The sequence below is a fragment of the Sinohyriopsis cumingii genome, chromosome 13 (genome assembly GCF_028554795.1).
Source record: "Sinohyriopsis cumingii isolate HCF-2022 chromosome 13, ASM2855479v2, whole genome shotgun sequence".
Taxonomy (NCBI): domain Eukaryota; kingdom Metazoa; phylum Mollusca; class Bivalvia; order Unionida; family Unionidae; genus Sinohyriopsis; species Sinohyriopsis cumingii.
Window position 1 is genome coordinate 33,817,552 of NC_142973.1, and position 21,943 is coordinate 33,839,494.

Genomic DNA, 21,943 nt, shown 5'->3' on the forward strand with positions numbered 1-21,943 from the left:
CACATATGCAACAAAAGTACTAAGTGTTGTCTGCCAACAGGTGGGTAGCAAATAAGAGTGATCTCTCCTTGGAAAGAGAAACAAGTGCCAAATTCAGTCCATACATCAGTTGCTACTGAAGCATGTTCTATCAGATTTTAAGGTAAATGTGGAAAGTTTGAGAGCAAGATTGAAGAAGTTTTATGAACAAACAATTTTAATTAAAAGATTAGCTCTTTCTTTAAATATAACATATTGGAAGAAAAAGCTAATCTTTTAATTAAAACTGATCATAATACATTTGGTTTTGGATTAGTTGCTTCAGCATATGATAGGCTATACATGGCAGCTAGTATAGCTTGTAAAGGAAAAACCTGTGAAAACCCTGGGAAGAACCACCAACTCACAGGAAGCCATTGGTAAGCTTTCCCACCTTCTCACAATGGCTGAGCTCCACATACTTGTAGTAATTTTAGGCATTGGTTAAATAGTATATGCTTCGCTGCTTTTTCTGTATTTTCACAAATACGAGACAAGTCAGAAAACAACTTTGACTGTACAACACTTCTCGCGAATTCCACAACATAGCATTGTCTGACCTACATTATTGCATTTTAAAGTTAAATCTTAAATAACATAATACATAGGCTTTGCTTTCTATGAATTGTATATATTTTACTGCATATATTTGCTCAATGATTTATGAAAATAGACAATCTAATAATCTGGTACTTCCCAGACATAGTGATGTCCACCATTATTTCTCCGTTACTGGCACACTTAAATTTCAAACTAATTTTATGACAAAATAGTGTACACGAGGCAGTTAAAATATCCAAATCACCAATTCTGATCTTAAAACACAAATTGCTATTTACATACTATTGTTAAATTTTCAAAACACAAGTTTGTCTGTTGTTATCATCAAAGGTTAACATGCGGAATTGGTGATAGTTGCTATAACTTACTCTGGAAAGGATTGCTGGTCAATCAACTATCAAAAATTAGGACTAGCTACTGATGGCTTCATGAATACATTTCGCTACAACACAGTACTAGAATTAGCCTGGCTAAGGTGAGGGGGTATCTCAAAAAGTATCATTAGTCAACATACCTCTAAAAAAATCCACAGGGCAAAGTTCTTTTTGCTTTCCTAACACAAAAAGACAAAGTTTACATTTTTTAGTTGACTTAGCTGCCCACTTCACCTGGTAGCATGACCCCTGAAGGTATAATAAAGGAGGCTATAAATGGATACAAAATTTACCACAAATGGCTTTACGTATTTCAAGCTTTTCAGTCAACTGAAAGAAAACTTTTTTGTAATGGCAGTTGAACGTTAAGTCTTGTATTCTCCTGAACTGAAAGTATGATGTATTGACCACTTACCATATGTTTCATTGGAAAAAGCAACAGCTGTCATATTGGCTGTACTATAAGGAGCTGTCACTTTGAATATCTTTTTGGCATCTGAGAACACAGGCATATAGGTTGCAAGGTCACTCAAAGTCATGTTGCTAGGCAACATAGGGTCAACAAGTACAATGTTGGTTACCAGGCAATTGCTGAATACACAAACTGTCTCTCTGAAATAAAATTTGATTGATTACTTCTATTGTCTAACAGTTTATCAATGAACTAAATTACTTCTGTGTGATAACAGTTTATTGTTAAACTGAATTTTTTTTTCTGTGGACTAACAGTTAATAAATTGAATTAATTCTATTGTCTACCAGTTAATAAACGAATTACTTCTGTGGACTGAATTACGGTACTTTTGTGGACTAACAGTTTATGAATCAACTGAATTATTTATGTGGGCTAACAGTTTATCAATAAACTAAATTAACTCTGAGGGCTAACAGTGTGTCAATAAACTGAATTACTTTTCTTAAGTTTATCATTAAACATGCAACTGTATTTAATGACTCATCATTTACAGATCAAATAGATTATGTAACTACTCCTCTCCCTTGATAACTCATTTTCAATGGGGTCCAAAAGTGCAAACTGCAGTCTATGTGAGGTGCAAGTTACTGAGGGACCTCTGAAAATTTAAGAAGGGGATTCCACCCCGGCTGGACATCAACAATGAAAAGATAGGGGGAGAGGGGACTATAACATGGTTTGATACTAATTTTATAATCATCTTGGGAATAATCGTGAACGAAAAGCTTTTTGTAATTAAGTTGTTCACTTTTTTGGTATAAATTACTTTTATTTTCAAGATAATCTTTGAAAGATTGTAAAAATATTACTCCAAGACATTTCAAGATGCATAACATGTTCCTCTAAAAACTATGTGTATTACATCACTGCTTTTGGGAGTGAAAAGTAAAGATATTTAATTCATTCAACAATAAATATCACTAGATTTTTAAAAAAACAATGTTCTAATGGTAAAATATTAAAGCTGTGTTTTCATCAAGTAATAGTCAAACTTCTGTTTATTTTCAGTGAAACCATTGATTGTCAATTCAGAAATTTTAAATTCAATGTAAACTTTGGAACTCATTTCTCCATAATGAATTTTACCCGTGAAACAAGGCTTTCCATGCACTGAGTACTCCATTTGCTTGCTTCTTTTGCTACCATTTATCACAACTATAAATTAGCAGAATAAGCAAATGATCAATGTTAGATACATTAATTATGTTACCGACATAATATTATTTATAATAGCTAACCATACACACCATCTTGACCACTAGCTCTTATTCAGGAATGATTTGCATGCATTTTAACTGTCTTTTTATTTATTTTTTCACTCCCTTTATTTCATACAAAGGCATCATTAATATTATAATACAAAACAGGTCTACTTTAAATTGATTGTAAAAAAAACAAAAATCACTTCCACAAATTGGAAATAAAAACATGGCTGGGACATAATTAGGTTCTCAGAAACACTTGTAGATATAGCTGTGATGGTACAATGACACCATTTAAGTACATATAGCATTTATGATGAAAATACTGAAACCAAATTAAATGATAGAACCAAAACACAAATTTCACTTTAAAAATTTATTTTTTAATGTGTTGTCACCAGCAGGTATTTATTGACATTTTCATGTATGAAACGTCACTAAATATTGCTATTTAAAGTGCATTGAGCTTTGTATATTGTATAAAAAGGCTCTAGCTGCTGTTTTCAAACATAAAATCAGCAATACCGTATGTCAAAGTTTCATTTACTAGCTTTGATTGCAGTTCTTTCTGGCATTTTCTAGAACAAAATTGAGATCCACACCTGAGAAATTTTTTTAAACAGGTTTGCAAGTTATTCAAAGAGAGGTGAACACTGGAATTCAACAAACAACATTAATTCCATACACTGCTACATGTCTATCAAGCCTATTCCAAAAGATTATAATTTAAAAGATGTCACCATAAGAGACATACTGCATGTCAGACTGGCTCCACTTCTGGACCAACTCAATAAGTCTTTTAGTGATACTGTCTTGACCATCATTAGGTAATATCTATAACAAGATTTTTGAGAAAACCACCATGGTGACTGTACTGGATGTCACATGGGCACATATTTTAACTATGACCAACTAGACAGTATAATATATCTTCTGGTGATGATTCAATGTTGATATGATCATCCATTCATGAGAACTAGAATCAATAACACTTTCAAGCCAACCATCATGGGGGCCATGTTTGAGGTTTGATCAGCAACATTTTTAGTTAGGACCAATTAGACATAATAAGAAGTTTCCAAAGGAAAATGTAACTAAAACTGTCCATTCTGGCAACATAACAATGTGAAGATTTTCAATATGGCTGCAGTTGCATCCATACTGGATGTCACATTGGTGCCATTTTCATTTAGGACCAACATGTAAAGTCTTTTATTGAAAAACCCATGTCAATATGACCATCCATTCAGAAGTAGTATATGACAACAATATTCTGATAAATGGCCATTACAGTATGAGTAACTAGATTCACAATGAATGTGTTTGTAAAGTCAAACTGCAATTATTCAAGAAGTTTAGAAGAGCAGTAATAACAAGCTGGTGCTAATGTACAGATGATGGATGGATGAAGGACAACAGGCCATCCCAAAATCCCTTCTGGTCTATGACCAATGGAGCTAACGACCAGGAACATTATAAACCTGTTTCATTTCCTTTTATGTAGACAACTGAAATGCTTGTATAGAAACCATTTTTCTTTTCTCAGAGTGACTCTGACATCTGACATTTCTGATCTACAAATTGAGAGGCTTCTTTCTTACCCAAAGTGCAAGTCATATACAAAATCTATACCAGGTCTGCAATGTTGAACTAATGTTACTGTGTAGAAACCACATTTTTTCTTTTAGTTAGTAAACATGACCTTTTGACCTTTAGGCCCCCAAATCCAATGGTCTTTTTTCTTACCCCAAGTGTAAGCCATTCACAAATATTGAGATATATCATGTCAGTAACGGTATGGAAACCATTTTTATTCTTTCAGTTACACTGACCATGACCTTTGACTTAACAGTCAATAGGGTTCTTCTTTACATAAAGTACAAGCCACCCACAACAATTCTGAACAATGGATTTCTTCTTTACCCCAAGTGCAAGCTATCTGCAATGTTTGGTAACTGCAGATGGTAAAGAATTCAAGTTATTGTGTAGAAACCATTTTTCTTATTCAGTCGAAGTGACCTTGACCTCTGACCATTGGAGCCTGAAATCAAAAGTGGTTTTCCAAAAAGAAATTATAGGACTTAGATACATTTATTGGCATATATAAGAGATAATATAATTTAAACAAAGAAGCAATAAGTAGTTTGCCATACAGCTTTTTTCCTTAGTAAAATCCTATTTATCTGTATGACTAAAATAATTCATTGGTATCTTACCAACTAGTCTAAAAAATATAATTATATTACCAAAAATATTATCAACTTTCGAGTTAAAGGTGAGCTAAAATGGCAAAAATATTTTTTTTAAATAAGATATTGTTTAACTGGCTTTAAAATACAATCAGGCAATGTACATAAGCATATTAGCTTGCTAATGGGTTTCATTTACTTTAACTGGTTTCTGTATAATCAAATTTAAATGACCCTGGAACAAATATATGGATTGAATGGACATCAGCAAAACAATATAACCCCATGGGTGGAGGATAAACATTCATATCTGTAATATGATATATTATTATTTGGATGATACAGTGTTGTGAAATAGTATTGATTTACATTTTGTTTAAATAATAAACATCTTTGCAGAATATAACCATCTGCCCATGCATATTTTCTGTGAACTTATTTCACATGTCATTTAAATAACACATTATTTGTGTTGCATGCTGGAGGTACACATTTCCCTCTGGCTATACCCTTTCACTTTTTGTATAGTATCATGCAAACAGCAAACCAGTTTGTGAAATACATTTCCCTACGCTAAACATTTAAAGACCATCCCTAATCTAACCCAAGGTAGAAAGTGTCCATCTTGAATGGTGTAGGAACTGTGCAAGATACAAATGTACAAATACATACAGACTATGCACATACAGGCACAATGACATAATGCCATCTTTTCCTTTGCCTACAGCTCTGGAATAATTAGTCCATGAAAAATTTCACCCATCAAGCTGAAATACTTTTTATCTTTTATATAGCTATTGTCTATAACCTTCAAATGTCACCCTTTATCTCATGGCTTCTTTGGGAGTCATGCAGAATTACCCGGTAGTAACTGCAATACTATATATAATATCTTTGTATCCTTAAAAAATACCATTTTCCTCATTAAGTAAATGACCTTCAGTATCCTTACTAAATGCCATTTTTTGTTATTAACTAAATGACCTTGAGTATCCTTACTAAATATCATTTTTATAATTAATTAAATGACCTTTAAAATCCTTACTAAATACATGTACCATTTTTATTATTAACTAAATGACCTTACTAAATACAATTTTTATCATTAACTAAATGACCTTAAGTATCCAAACTAATACCATTTTTATTATTAACTAAATGACCTTGAGTGTCCAAACTAAATGCATGCACCATTTTTTTAATATTAACTAAATGATTTTGGGTATCCAAAGTAAATACCATTTTTATCTTCAACTAAATGACCTAGAACTTGCTAAAAGTCCTTGTTTTAAAAAAAAAAGCAAAAACAACAAGAAAGTCCTTTCCACAAAACTGCAACTGACAGTTATTTTATTTCTCATACAAAAGTGATATCCTATGTTAAAATGTTAAGACCTTTGAAAAAGTTGATGTCTGAGGAGAAATTCCATATTTACTTGCTGTTCTACAAATTTCAAACTGCACAATATTCTATAGTATATGTATTAAAATCTTTAATATATTGTTCTTCAGTGACCCTACTTCCCATTATACAAATGTAATAATAACAATACATGTTTGTGCTATACATCAGGGATTTTAGAAATTGTATGTTTCAACTAATACTAAACATATGCAGTGTTACACCTATGATCTAAAAAGATGATGCCCTCCACCCTCAAAATTTTGGGTAGATATAACATTTTAAAAGGGCAAAGGAAAAACTAAGTACAAATTACACTAGCCCTGCTTAAAAAAAATTAGATAATCTTAATTACTTTGAGAATTTTTGCTATCTGTACTGTACTATCATTATTTTCCTTGAACATTTACATTACTGCAATAAATAACCTGAAGGTAGTTACACTGAAACTCACTCAACTAATGCAGAGCTTGGATGTTTTCATAAATTGATACATTGTTTTAAAATTGACATTAGTTGAAGCCTAACAGTTTTTATCACTTTCAAAGACTCTGGCCATTACTAATGACAACATAGACAATGACTAGCAATAAAGAAAAGTTGTACCATAAGGCCTATTTTTCAAATTTATCCTGACAAAAGGGCATGGGGGGGGGGGGCACAGACTCTAGATTTGAGGGATATGGGACAAAATATTATGAGAAACCCACAATTCCGTGTTTAGGTACAACACTGCACATGTCTATATTTTGCAACATTTTGCCAATCTAGACATGCAGCCGTAATGTTTATAATTTTTGGCACACAATTTATTAAATATTTTTCTGCTGTACAAAATTTAAAAGAAACAATATTATTTATAACTTTCAACTCCTTCTCCAGTTCAAAAATAATGATGATCATTACAGATAGATGATTTACAACAAATTAAAGGGTACACAAAGTTAAAGAATATACTGTATACTACAGTATCTATCAATTTTGATCATTCACATAAGTTACATGTACAAATGATGACAAGACGTAATTTACAGGTGAAATTATTTTTGAATTAGAATACCATATATTCCCTACCAAACACTGCCAGGGGCATTACATTTTCCAAATGGGAGGCATTTATTAGAGAATAATAATAAAAGTCGAAGTTGTTCTTTTTATGTATTCTTACGACGACCACATGTACACCTGGGGGTCTTTCTGCCACTGAATTCAGTCATTGTAAATATCAGCACAGTTAAAATGATCAATTGATCAATAGAATTTCCCAAACAGCAGCTGGTTGAAGTAAGATTGACAAGTCTTTGAAATTTCCACCCAGCTATTGTGTTATGTTTAACAGCACACATGTGCCTGTGACTTTAGTAATTTATACAATGGTATATACATACACCAGTGTGATCAAATTAAACTGTTGCAGCATTTTGTTGTAATCATGAATCTGAAGAAGACAGGTATTGAAAAGCACAGGTCTCACACTGCATATTATAAATTTTCTGTTCTTATGAAAGGGGACAAGGGTTTTAATTAGAATTAGGGAATATATGGTATGTAACCAGTATTTATATGGGTGTCCACTTGATGCAAACAATAACTTGATTGCATGTAAAACTTTTTCATTTCTGTAGCAGAAGCCATGTGTATCAGCATACACCAAGCTGCGTATTTGTCATGACAACAGATGGAATGAGAACCAATGCAAGACAAGCCATGAATAAAAGACCCAAGCAAGTCTAATATCTCTCATCTGGCACATGTAAGAAGTCATTAAAATGTACACATGATGTGCATAATCTTTGAAATTCTTGATGATAAAAGCTTGTAACTGAGGATGGATCAAAATCTGATCAGAAATACAGACTTCAGAATGGTAAAAAAAACCTCAGCTAACGACATTTAAAAAAATGTCTCTTTAATATACTCAGATGTTCATAAATGAATTCATCTATCATCTAATCATGTAATACCACCACAGCCAATCATGTAATACACAATCACAGCCAATCATGTAATACCAATACAGCCAATCATGTAATACCACCACAGTCAATCTGTAATACCATTACAACCAATCATGTAATACCACCACAGCCAATTATATAATACCAATACAGCCAATCATGCATTACCAATACAGACAATCTGTAATACCACTACAACCAATCATGTAAACCCACCACAGCCAATCATATAATATGACTACAGCCAATCATGTAATACCACCATAGCCAATCATACAATATCACTACAACCAATCATGTAATACCACCACAGCCAATCATGTAATACCAATACAGCCAATCATGTTACCACTAGAGCCAATCTGTAATGCCACCACAGCCAATCATGTAATACCACCACAGCCCATCATGTAATACCAATACAGCCAATCATGTAATACCACCATAGCCAATCATGTAATACCAATAGAGCCAATCATGAAATACCACCACAGCCAATCATATAATACCACTACAGCCAATCATGTAATACCATCACAGCCAATCTATAATACCACTAGAGCCAGTCATGTAATACCATCACAGCCAATCTGTAATACCACTACAGCCAATCATGTAATGCCACTAAGCCAATCTGTAATTACCACTACAGCAATAAGCAGGTATGTCTATGACGATGCATTCATCACAGAGCTTGATGAAATTGACCTATATATCAAGTGTGATAAAATTGGATCAGAAATGAAGTCTCAAGAGTTACAAAAAGCTAAGTCAATTATATTCAAAAATACTTCATAAATATACACAGATTTTGCTAATAACTAAAGTTGTCTGATATCTTGAAAATAAAGTTACCAAGTTTGATCAAAACCTGAAAAGATAATTATCTTTGAATTAATATGTATCATAACACTATTGTATCTATAAATAAACTAAAAATTATACAAACAAGTCCATGTTTGCAAACTAAATTGGATCTGCTAACATTTAAATTGATATGCATATGTGTTTATTTAAGTAGAATATGATATTCATTTTTAGAGAGGTCGATTAATCAAGCAATAGTATTACAGAAGCAATTTAATTTGGTATATATGGCAGGTACAAAGCGATTGCATCCATGTAGTAAGCAGCCTTGTTTACTTCATTCAAAGGGATCAAAAGACGACAAGAAACTATTTTGTGAAATTTTTTGTCATTTAGTGTTTCATTCTACTAAAGAATTGTCTTGTATGAAAATTCTGAGTACGTCTCATGATACAAGATTGCCAACTAAAAACTATTTTACTGATGTATTGATGAAAATGAAATATCTCTACTATTTACCAAGTCTCATCAAAATCAGGCATATTCTCTGGAGTGGTTACAAAGCTCTGCAAATCTGTTTGCAAGATCACCTCATTAATATGCATACATCTATCTTGGAATAAAAAAGTATCTATGATCATCACCATATAAGCCTATATTTTGATTGAAATTGAATAAAATATATGCCATTCAGAGTGGCAACAGGCATTTGTTGATGGACATGTGTTGACTGTTGGTCCATATCATTAGATCAAATGACCTTATAGCCAGGTAAGCTAAAATAATCCCCATGTCTTAGACCCACCTTTTGGTCACATTTAAAAATGAAAAGAAAAGAGAACAGACATATGAACCTTTATACCATAATTTTAGTACCATGAACATGCACTGTCCTGTTGTTTCCACAAAAGGATCATGTTTCTTGGGTATTTCAAACAGAGGTTTGCAACAACAAAGCCCACTCAAATCCACACCACTGGAATAAGTGTAAATCCTGTATTGAGGCTGAATGTAAAGAAAAGCAGAGAATTGACTGAAGAGGCCCATAACTCAGTCAAAAATAAAAAGACATGTTGAAACCCAACTGGCACATCAACTTCTGTAAGACAGTTCTCATACCAAATTACATCAAAATATGCTTAATGTTTCCTGAGCTATGCTGGTCACAAGCAGTTTCTAAAGATTTGAAAATCCATCATCAACAAGGCTTGTAACTCCATCTCAAATGAAGCAAAAGTGTTAAAACCCCTAAAAAGCACATCTACTTCTATTAGTATTTGCACCAAACTGCATCAGGATATGGTGAATGGATTCCAAGATGTGCTGGTAACATGAAATGCTATTTTAAAAATCTGAAACCTTGATCAAAGAAGGGCTGCAATTCTGCAATAAATGGGGATGGAAAGACAAAATCTTTAAATGACACATGTTCATTTTTCAATCCTTCTAACAACAGCAATGAATTAAGTCAAAGGGTTAATGAACTAATCTTGTTACAAAAATGTAAATGGTGAAATGGAGAGACAGGACACCAGCACCTCAAATTCAGATACTTTTAATGATTATGATCCCAATGAACAAGAATATTATTATTAATGGTGATTTTGTCCAATTGAACATGCTGATTCAATTTGTTCATGCCCAGCCCAGGACGTTGCTCCAAAAGGCAGCCAGCAATAAGAAAGTTCTACTTACCCATTAGAATTTCTATGGATTCTAATTAAAAAAGATCAAAATTATATGGCATAAAAAAGGCTATTAAAACCACAACCTGCCATCACCACAACATTTTTTGCAAAATCCATTTATTAAATAAATGTCTCTTAAAGCAACATAAGAAGAAAATTAAAAATTGGATTGTAGTATCTATGAATTCCCACAAACTCAGGTAATAATAACTATCTTCAACAACATCCATGTTGGTGCTAGCATTCACCAGAATGATCAAAGGTAAATACAATATTTAAGGCAGAGATGCATTTTTAATTACAAGTGCAAAAGGGAAAATTTTTTTAAATTAAAGCATCATTAATTGCTAAAAGGTTTCTCGAGGCAACTGTTAAATATAACAGTGGTCAATAATGGGTGAATACTTAAAGTGAAAACAGATCAAAATCTGGAAAGGAAAATTCCATATGTAGCCTTCATCAAGTAAACCATATAATTAAACATGACAAATTCCTGGACTACAGCTATCCCTCATTATAATGCACTTCTGGACAAAAAATGTGTATGACTATTGACCCCACGACCAAACTTTTACCAAAGTATGATAAAGTGGATTGCAAGAAGACAAAATGAAGCTTAGTTCCATATCTTTAGTTCCTTTTCAAAATACCATTATTTAACAAATTTGTATAGTTCCCCCTAAATTAGGCTTGGTATATTATGGTATTCTCATCTATATCGCGGTTCTGTATTTTATATTCTATGTAGTTCTCACTATAACATGATTTGGCAAAATGGCTGGCAGTTATGGACCCCTGATTGCCACATTATAACCAGGGAAAGCTGTAATTTGTCGACTAAATGTACTTGGGAAATTCTAGCACCAACAATATAATGGTGAGACCTGTACAATGCATGCACATAATAAGCCTAAAATAAGTGGCCAATAATGTAGGGTTTCTTTTATTCATGGATAACAGACTCCAAACTATTCTTTCTTCTGTCAATGCAATTGATTCATCCTCAAAGGCTATGTTAACTCATTCTGTTAGCTTGATTTATGTTCAGAAAGCATGAATACCTTCACTGCAGCCACAAATTTTAAGTGAAGAAAGTGGAAAAAAGGAAAGAGAAATATAGAAGGCAACAATGAAAGTCACATAAAAAATTTAGTCACATCATCTGCGAAATAATGTATATAAAAATGCACAGCAAATCTCATTTGACTGACCTTATCTTTACAATAAAGTATTCACAGCAAAATAATCTATACAAAACTGATTCTGCAAAGATCACTACAATAAAGTGAAACTCGACCAATTTATCCTCATTCATGAATCGATTCAAACTGCAAACAGTATAGACCCTGATATGATATTGCATAATGTGCTGGCAAATCAGATCTCTGTTTTTGTTCTCCTGATTACAAATAAATTGCATTGACCCTGATCTGTCAATGCACTGTGATTACAGATCTGCAAAGTCCTTGATCTGTCAATGTACTGTGTGATTACAGATCTGCAAAGACCTTGATCTGTCAGTGTACTGTGTGATTACAGATCTGCATAGACCCTGATCTGTCAGTGCACTGTGATTACAGATCTGCATAGACCATAATCTGTCAATGCACTCTGTGGTTATTTATCTGCATAGACCTTGACCTTTCAATGTAATGTGTGATTACAAATCTGCATAGACCCTGCTCTGTCAGTGCACTGTGTGATTACAGATCTGCATAGACCATGCTCTGTCAGTGCATTGTGTGATTACAGATCTGCACAGACCCTGATTTGTCAATGTACTGTGTGATTACAGATCTGCATAGACCCTGATCTTTCAATGTACTGTGTGATTACAGATCTGCACAGACCCTGCTCTGTCAATGCATTGTGTAAATACAGATCAGGATCTATACAGTTTGCAGACATCATCAGCATGTGCATAGGAATAAGTCTAAAAATGTATTACATCTGTAGATAGGGCTTCCAATTTGCATGATGTTAATGTCATAAATGACTTTAATCAGAGACTTATTCAATAAAACTCAATGCCACAATGTCAACCTGATGCAAAGCCATTTCAACCTGATGAAATGCCATTTCAATCTGACTGGCTATGCAAAGAGTACTTTTAGTGTTGTCAGAGGTCAGCTGACACCTTGTTCCCTAGGGGCCACATCTGTCAACAAATTATATCCTAATTAAGTATAATTAGCAGATAATCATCTATCAAGTACAATGAGTGTGTGGATTAAATAAACATTATTATCTGACCAGATGTTTTTGAAAGACCAGTTTTCACTGGCTGAAATACATCTATATTTGGCATGGATTGGTTCTGCAGAGATAGATAATTTTCAGACACTATTCTGTTCAAATAAACAACAACACAGTAGAATTAGCCGTGAAAAAGTGTGTGTTGTCTAACTGTAGCAGTGTTGGGAATCTGTTTAAATGTATAGACTGATGGGTCAGTTCACTGGAACTGATCAACCATCAAATTTAATCAACAGAAGATATTTTCACATTTTTCATGGAAAATGTGACAATCACATTCTTGTAAACATTTCACTGTCTCAGTGACTTCATGTAATTATAACTGACACCAGATTAACTAACTTCTTTATAAAAACTCTGGACATGTGGTATTAGTAGCTATTAAACAATCTCATGGAGTTTATGTCTGAAAAAAATCTATTAATGACTTAATTATAATCATGGGCTGCAATGCAGAGCAAAACATTAAAGTTTAAGGTGCAAAATCAAAATATTCCCACAAATAAAACTTTTCTTTATTTATAAACAATTATTGTTGTTGTTGTTGTGGGTTTTAACACCATTTTTCAGCACACGATAGGCTATACATGGTGGCCAGTATTAATGGTGGAGGAAGAACCTGGAAAAACCCCGGGAAGAACCACCGACCCACAAGAAGCTACTGGCAAGCTTTCTCACATACCCACATTGGCCAATAAACAATTATTGAAAATCATAATCAAGCACCTGACTGTTTGGGCTTTTAAAAATCTTCAACGAATGCCTATAGCCAAATTGAACAATGTATGGGAATTTGTTTGGGTCAAGACTGCTGTGAATGGACATTTCATTACATAGGCAGCTGGTATAATCGATTTGGAAGTTACTGTGACACCTTTAAGAGAACACCTTGAAAACTGTACAAGATTAGAGAAAAACACTTGCCTACATGTTAAGACTGATTTTATTTATAGCAACACTGATCAGACAAAATAACATGCAAACTTTGAAACAAGTAATTTGGATAATGAAACTCTGATACTATGATATCCATGAAGCAGAACAGATAGTTCAGTTTTCAACCAGCTAAAAAAATATGTTAAACCTCTGTCAGGCTGATTCTCATACACCAGTGATCTCGATGTCATAGACTGGTTATGGACTATATAGGTGCCACTTAAAAAACACATCGCAGGAAACCATATCTGTTCAGCAAAGAGATTCTCATGCTATCAACTTGAAACAAGTGACTTTCCTGTATTCCCATACTTCAGTGGTTATGATAACAGGAGATAGATAAGAAACCTGGAAAATTACACAATCATTTCTAACTGCTATGTTGGAAAAAACTGATAGGATAACCCAAGTGCTCAGGAAAACCACATGGAAAAAATGCATTTCCTCAAAAACGTGCAGACCAGTTTTGTTGATGCACTGAATCACAAGCAAAATTAGAAAATTATTTGCAGAAGAAACAAAACGTATGTCAGAGCCAAACACACCAGTGGTGAAGGATTAAGAAGAGAATGGAAACAGTGAATAGCAGAAATTAAAGAACTATGTCAGCAACATTATTTTTGGAACCTAACAGGGAATCCAAAACCAGGGTCTCAGCAGTATCCATATGATTGTCAGTACATCTATAACCCCTTCATATAGGGTTATATACAATGTACATAAGTTGCTAGGGTTATATACAGTGCACATAAGTTGCAATGGTTATATAGTGTACATAACAAGTTGTTAGGGTTATATATAGTGTAAATAACAAGTTGCTAGGGTTATCTACAGTGTACATTACAAGTTGCTAGGGTTGTAACAGGGATATATAAAACAAAACACAAATGCCAAAAATTCTGTACAACTAGTTTTGCATATAATGTATGCTTCTTCAGACACAAAATATGTGCCTGATCCTGTACAAAATGTAGCATGCAATATGTTGGACAAACTCTTCAACAAGTTTCTAAGAGAATGAATAATCATCGCTTTCATATAAAAGTATTATAGAGATCCTCAGTTTTCCTCAAAAATTTCAACACACTTTAACACCAATAATCACTCTCAAATTGATTTTTCTTTCATGCCAATAGATTACTGTGCATAGTGACATGAATAGACTCATAAAACAAACTTATTGGATTCATAAGTTAGATACTTTATATCCTAATGGCCTTAAAAGCAATGCATTTATAAAATTGTTTTTTTTTAATTGATAAACTGTATATCCTATATAATAATATAATTAGATGTATGACTGTCTGTCTGTTTTATTTTATTATTTTAGGGTTGTAACCGGAAATAACCTGGAAGTATTCAGCTCCTCTTCCATCTCCATTTTGACTCGTTTTAGCTGAATCAACATTTCGGGGTCCGAACCATTCACCCAGGTGTACACCACATCAATGGGAACAGGTAGACAGAGTCTGAAATAAAACAATCGATCTTAAAATGAAAAAAAAAACAAACAATTTTATGATAATAGTTCTGCATTTGAAGTTTTCAAGACTGCTAATGGTGGTGTAACTTTTGCAAGAATGGTGTTACTGTCAAGATAGCAAAACTGATGTTTGGCACCATTATCATCAGTATATCCTACAAATATTGGTCATTATCCTGATTTCACATATGTCCTAAGATTATGGATGTAGTAAGCATTATTCTCCATAGTTCTATAACATAATCAATGTCACAATATCATGATAACATCAAATGTTTTGAAAGTTTATCATGAATTTTACTGCTTATATTTTGCACACGACCAATCACAAATGTGTCAGAACATGTTTTTTTTGCCATACATAAAATCCTAATATCAAGTGAAAATTCTCAAAGGTACAGGTACCGATATCATTCAAAAATCAAGCTGAATGACAATCCATCCATAACAGTAATAAGATTTTCAAGAGGCAGCTACGTTGTACAGCCAAACAGCACCATTTTCATTTTGAACTATCAACATTTAATACAAAATCTTTCAATGAGAACCTAATGTCAAGCTGACCATCTCTTCATAAGATTTTCAAGGTGGTTACAAGGGTGGCCTATATTGATGTCAGATCAGCAACATTTTAATTGTATATGTTATGGACAATCTTTCAGTTAATTTGTTCTGGAGGAGTAGCAATAACTTGATTTTTACCGAATCCACCATGGCTGCTGTATTGCATATTCAAAGAGCACCATGCTCATTTAGAAACAATTACATTTAAGGATGAAACTATATGCCTTGTTTGATGACTATTCCTCCTTATAGTTTATAAGTAATGTTATCAAACAATTAGTAACTGACAATGGATGGAGACAGGACATAGGCCACTCCTGTAAGCTGTTTTGGTCCTGCACCAACATAGATTTGTTTTAAAAAAATCATTGTAAGAAGCATGTCATATTACTGATCTATTGATAACATCAACAGAACTTTTTGGGGCCCCGAGTGGCAGAGTGGTCTAAAGCGCTCACTGTTACAGATCACTGCCATCTCACCTGTCTGTGTGGGTTTGAGTCTCTGGTTCGGTTAATGTGGGTATGTGAGAAAGTTTGAAAGTAGCTTCTCAAGGGTCAGTGGTTCTTTCTGGGGTTTTAATGGGGTCTTCCTCCACCATTAAGACTGGCCGCCATGTATAGGCTAGCCTATCTTGTGCTGAAAAGTGGCATTAAACTCTACAACAACATCAAGTGAAAGCTTCTTGGTTTTATAAATCAAGTTTATTCTCTTGGGCAACATCAAAATACAGTACTATGTGCTATGCAGTGATGATAAAGACGGGCATGAAATGGTTACATTTATGTATGGTATATTGCTGTGCATTTTTAGAAGTTGCCGAGCTAGCAAGAACTGAAATACACACATGTATTAAATCCTTAAAAATGTTATGAAAATTGCTGGTTTCAAGTTGCTTGGAAGACAAAAATTTCAATTGCTGATACAAAGGAATCAATAGATTTGCAATGCATCAAATACCTTTCTCTAAAAGACCGCCCAACAATATTGTCACTGAAGGAATTAAAAACAGCAGCATATTTCTCTGTGCTCCATTCTACCACAGTCTGAAAAACAAATCCATTACATTAGCTCACTTAGTGTTAGAAAGTTAAAATACTGATGCATGATTTTGATACATCCAACAGCTAAAGTATTCCTTCCTAATAATATGTTTGATATAAATGTACTTGCTTACAATAAACATAAATATGTATTAACTTCATCAAAGTTTTTGACAAAGACCAAAAATGAAAAGGAGATTAAGAAATAAAAGAAATGACCATTAAACTTTTGTAATGCATAAAGATCATTGCTATACTTGTTTTGTACGGGTAATAGTTTTGTTAATTGCGACTATTTCCATACTTCATTCCCCATTCTGTTGTTATCTGTACTGGTGTACTGAATTTGATTCTAATATCTTTCAAATGCTTGTACTGTTTTTGCTTGGAGAAGTTTTCATTATAAGTTCAAACAATACGGTTTAGTAAGTGCCTTTTAAGGACATCCCTATCACAAAGCACCAAAATACAGCTAGCACATTGTAACATGAGTTCTGAAGCCATCCGATGTTTTCTTAACAAATTAACATTTTACTGAGAATCTATTCTACAGTCCAACCTTCTACTGTTAGCGTCATCTACTTCAGTTCAGACCATGGCCTTCATAGCTCATAGACATATTTTATTTACCTTTACATAGCATCATCTCTGCACTGGGAGCCACAATACATGTAACTTGATCTTATCTGTTTGAATCTCATCCTCAATCTGGCCTTAGATACAATTAGCTCAAGGCATATTTAATTAGCATGTAATTAGATACAATTTGCTCAAGGCATATTTAATTAGCATGTAATTAGATACAATTAGCTAACCAAAGCTCAAAGCATATTTAATTAGCATGTAATTAGATACAATTAGCTAACCAAAGCTCGAGGCATATTTAATTAGGATGTAATAGCTTAGCATGGCCATGTGGTTCTCTGTGTAGTCTTACAATGGCTATAGTAATTAAAACAAGAACTGTTTTATTCAGAGATGTTAATTATGAATGGAATTACTAAGTGCCCTCATACATGAGGAAGATCAAAATCATCAGGCAAGTAATCAATCAAGAAAATGCTGTAAATAAATACTGCTCTGAACACACACTCTTACACCTTGACACAATGTCTTTTCATTCATCTCTCTCACTTAAAACAACATAAGTCTTTTCAAGTTTTTTCTTATAACTGTTCTTTGACAGAGGTTAAACTTTAACAAGGGCTCATAGCAATGCTATTAATTATAAATGCTGGTATTATTTACAGTTAAATTGTGAGCAATGTCAAGTGCCCCTGTTACTTCAACCATCTTAATCACATTGCCATGACAACAATCCATGACTGCTACAAACAAATATGCTCTGAATACACATGATCTTACACTTTTACACCTTATTATTTCATCCATCTCCTTCTGTTTCTATCCTTCTCTCTCACTCACTAACAAGAACAAGTTGTTGTTTTGAGCATAAATTATATTTTAATTAGATTCATGATGTGAGGGCAAAATCAAACAACTGTACCAGTCGTTCTATTTTTTTATATTTGTTATGTCAGCATGCATCTTATAACACACTGACCATTTTCATTAAGCAATGTTTTTTTTATGCTGTGAATCAAATAACTATTTTTCATGTACAAAAATTAAAAGAATCACAGTAGATGTTGGTATGATATAATACGGGACAGGTGGAATTCAGACAATACCATGCCCTTGGATGGATAGACAACTATATATTTACAGAGCTCTGAGCTTAGTGGAACAAAATCTCTGCTTCCAAACCTGTAGTTTAATGTCTTAGACTCTCAATCTTCAAAATTTGATCTGCAATTTTCCAGACCGCTCCAGTGGCCATAGTAGATAGAGCATCTGTCTCAGATGTGGGATGTCGCAAGTTCAAAACTCTGCTGAGTCATACCAAAGACATATAAAAGGTTCTAAAATAACTAACAGATGAGGTTTCTAGTGGTAAAAGTTGGTGTTGGCATTGAGATATTTTTTCTTTCCCATTTTTATTCCCAAAAAGTAAAAATTTAACTGATAAAATACTACATAGTTTTACAGTATAAAATCTCCCAATGCTTAATTGTTTGAGAAAAGAAATATAAAATTGCACTGTTAATAAATTGATTGAATTTCAAACTCTTTACGAACGATGATTGGTACATCTGACCTTTATAAAAGCATCAAGTCACATACATACCTCATTGATCACACTACCAGGTAAAGTAGGCAACTAAGTCAACTAAAAAGTGTAAACTTTGCCTTTTTTCTGTTAGGAAAGCAAAAACGACTTGTATTCAACCTTTTCCTGCTCCAAATAGCCCATTGGTATTTCCAGTAGTACTTTCCCAGCTCCAAGAATCTCACCCACTTTAAAACTTTCAAAATCATTGTTATCATTGCTCCCATAAGCCAGTATTTGTCAAATGAAATTACCGTATATGAAGATGAATTATGTTGAGAGTCAGTCATTTTGAGTTTTCCAGGTAACACATTTTATCTGGCATTTGTTGCTGAATGCATCCTAAAATTACCACAGAATGCTTGTTCCTGAGCCCAATTTACCAATCAAATTTAGTTCTACATCCAATGCATGTCAGGCTAAAATAAACAGATATGTAAACAGTTGCTTACCTAAAAAATGGACTATGCCGCAATAAGCTGTATGGGACAAACACCAATGGCACGATTTATGCCATGACAAGTACATAATTTAGTGGTTGAAAGTCACTTTAAACTGTATCAATAGGAGGTGAAATCTTTTCAGCAATTTGTATTTGAAAATAGGAAGTGTCTATTTCAACAAAAACTATTTGCATGGTTGCTGTGTGCCTGCTATCACTAAGACTATATGCACTGAAAATAGTGTCTGCCTCATGGTTTGGATTATAATAATTATGAAAAGGTAAGCAAACAATTATAGGATAGTCCATGAGAAGAAAACTTGGATAATTCAAGTCTACATTAACAGTCCAGAACTTTTTTTCCCCCAATAAACAGCAATAAGGAATATAATTATCCTGGGTGTAGTCAAGTGGAAATATATCATATATATCATGCAGCATGCTTTTTTTTAATTGTTTTAATTTTAAAGTGCATGCTTTGTTATATTTAGCTAAAAAAAGAATTAGGTTACTCAGTGAATGTATGGAAAACAATGCAGAACAAAACAGTAAACTGCTGCCATTACCCTAGACAACTGCTACTTTCAAACTCTTAATGATATTAGCTATGAATTCATTTTACCATAAAATTAAAAATAATTTTGTTCTCAGTGAATAATGGAAAATGTTCATTGACTGGGTGACCATACTAGAGTTTTTCATCTATGACTCATTGACTGGGTGATGATACAAGAGTTTTTCATCCACAACTCATTGACTGGGTGACAATACTAGAGTTTTTCATCCATGACTCATTGACTGGGTGACGATACAAGTTTTTCATCCGTGACTCATTGATTGGGTGACCATACTAGAGTTTTTCATCTATGACTCATTGACTGGTGATGATACAAGAGTTTTTCATCCATGACTCACTGACTGGGTGACCATACAAGAGTTATTCATCCATGACTCATTGACTGGGTGACCATACTAGAGTTTTTCATCCATGACATTCTCTTAATACCTATTTAAAAATTAATATCTCTACCATAGGTAAAGGAATATAGCATTGTACAAATCTTAACAACAGTGACTCGGAATTAATGGTAGTCAAAAGAAAAATGGATATATTTCACAAATCAACTGAATGACAGCCATATAAATAGGCTGTACATAAACTATATACAGTCAAACCCGGTTATCTCGATTACGTCGGGGGTGTAAAAAAATCGTCGACATAACCGGGTCCCGAGATATCCGGGTTCATAAAAACTGGTAATTTTAAAAATGTCCTTGAGCATTACTCCTGTCTCTTGCTGGTGTTTACTGGAATCCCCTCCCACTGCATGTTACAATAAAATAAACAAAACGCTTAATTGATAATAAAATGAAATGAACTAACCTGGTGTTGTTATCATTTATTCCTTTTTTATCATCATAAGTAATTTATTAAAGAAAAAATATATCTATGAACTCCTTATATCACATGTAGCGTATGCATTAGGGCATAACCGATTAGCATTTTTCTACTGATTTCCGATTCCGGATTTTGGGCATGAAATTTTTCCGATTCCGGATACGATTCAATTAATCGGAAATGCTAAATTAAAAGGTTTTTCAAATTAACTTTTTAAACCGTGTTACACACATTTTGCATATCACACCGATGTCACAAGGGGAAGGATATGGCAGGACTATAGCAAAATGCAACGAAGTTCAAAGCCACAAAGAATCCATGAAATTTTTTATTTTTGTAAAATGTACTGAAACATTATAAACGTTTTTTCTACGATCACATTGTTATACATAATAATTATAAAAACTTACGATTTTACAAATAAAACTCGCAAACTGAAATCCACGTGTTATGGCGCCCTAAGTATTTATTTTCCTGTGATATTGTTCTTGTTTTTTGGCAAAGATATTATAATATAATAAATTTAGAAATGCGAGTTAAAGAGTCTTGAATATTGATATATTTATGTAGCGCATAATATAATATAATATAATATAATATAATATAATATAATATAACATTAAAGTTAAGCAGTTTATTTCTGCCATGTTTCATCTACCTAAGTAAAAACACGCAGTTTAATAGATAATAAAGAAATTTAATAATCAAAATTTATAACTTCCAAGTTCTTTGCAAGAAATAGTAGCATCTCCGTTTTTTCAGCGGACATGCTCGATCGTTTGTCGCTGCAAATAACACCTGCGGTGCTAAAACTTCTTTCACTATCGACGCTAGAGGGCGGTATTGAACAAAAACGTTTAGCGACAGCTGCCAGAAGCTGGAACGTTTTTTCCTGGAATTTCCAGTATATAACTGGGTCCATTGGTGGTGAAGTCCTTGGCTGATTTTTCTCAGCTAGATATGAATCCAATTTGAG

The 21,943-nt window shown here is 33.4% G+C and overlaps 1 protein-coding gene across 2 annotated transcripts in view; it reads right to left on the reverse strand.

Moving 5' to 3' along the window:
- LOC149785176 (N-acetylglucosamine-1-phosphotransferase subunits alpha/beta-like) overlaps window positions 1-21,943 on the reverse strand; it is a 141,833-nt gene that overhangs the window by 113,667 nt on the left and 6,223 nt on the right. The window contains exons 2-5 of one of the 2 annotated variants that reach the window (XM_089978974.1): window positions 16,874-16,959; window positions 15,216-15,335; window positions 10,682-10,702; window positions 1,369-1,565 (exon numbers count right to left, since the gene is read on the reverse strand). In XM_089978974.1, the coding sequence (XP_089835100.1) occupies window positions 1,369-1,565; window positions 10,682-10,702; window positions 15,216-15,335; window positions 16,874-16,959 (424 nt within the window). The remainder of the gene's footprint in view (window positions 1-1,368; window positions 1,566-10,681; window positions 10,703-15,215; window positions 15,336-16,873; window positions 16,960-21,943) is intronic. The other variant, XM_089978975.1, reaches the window with a different exon arrangement.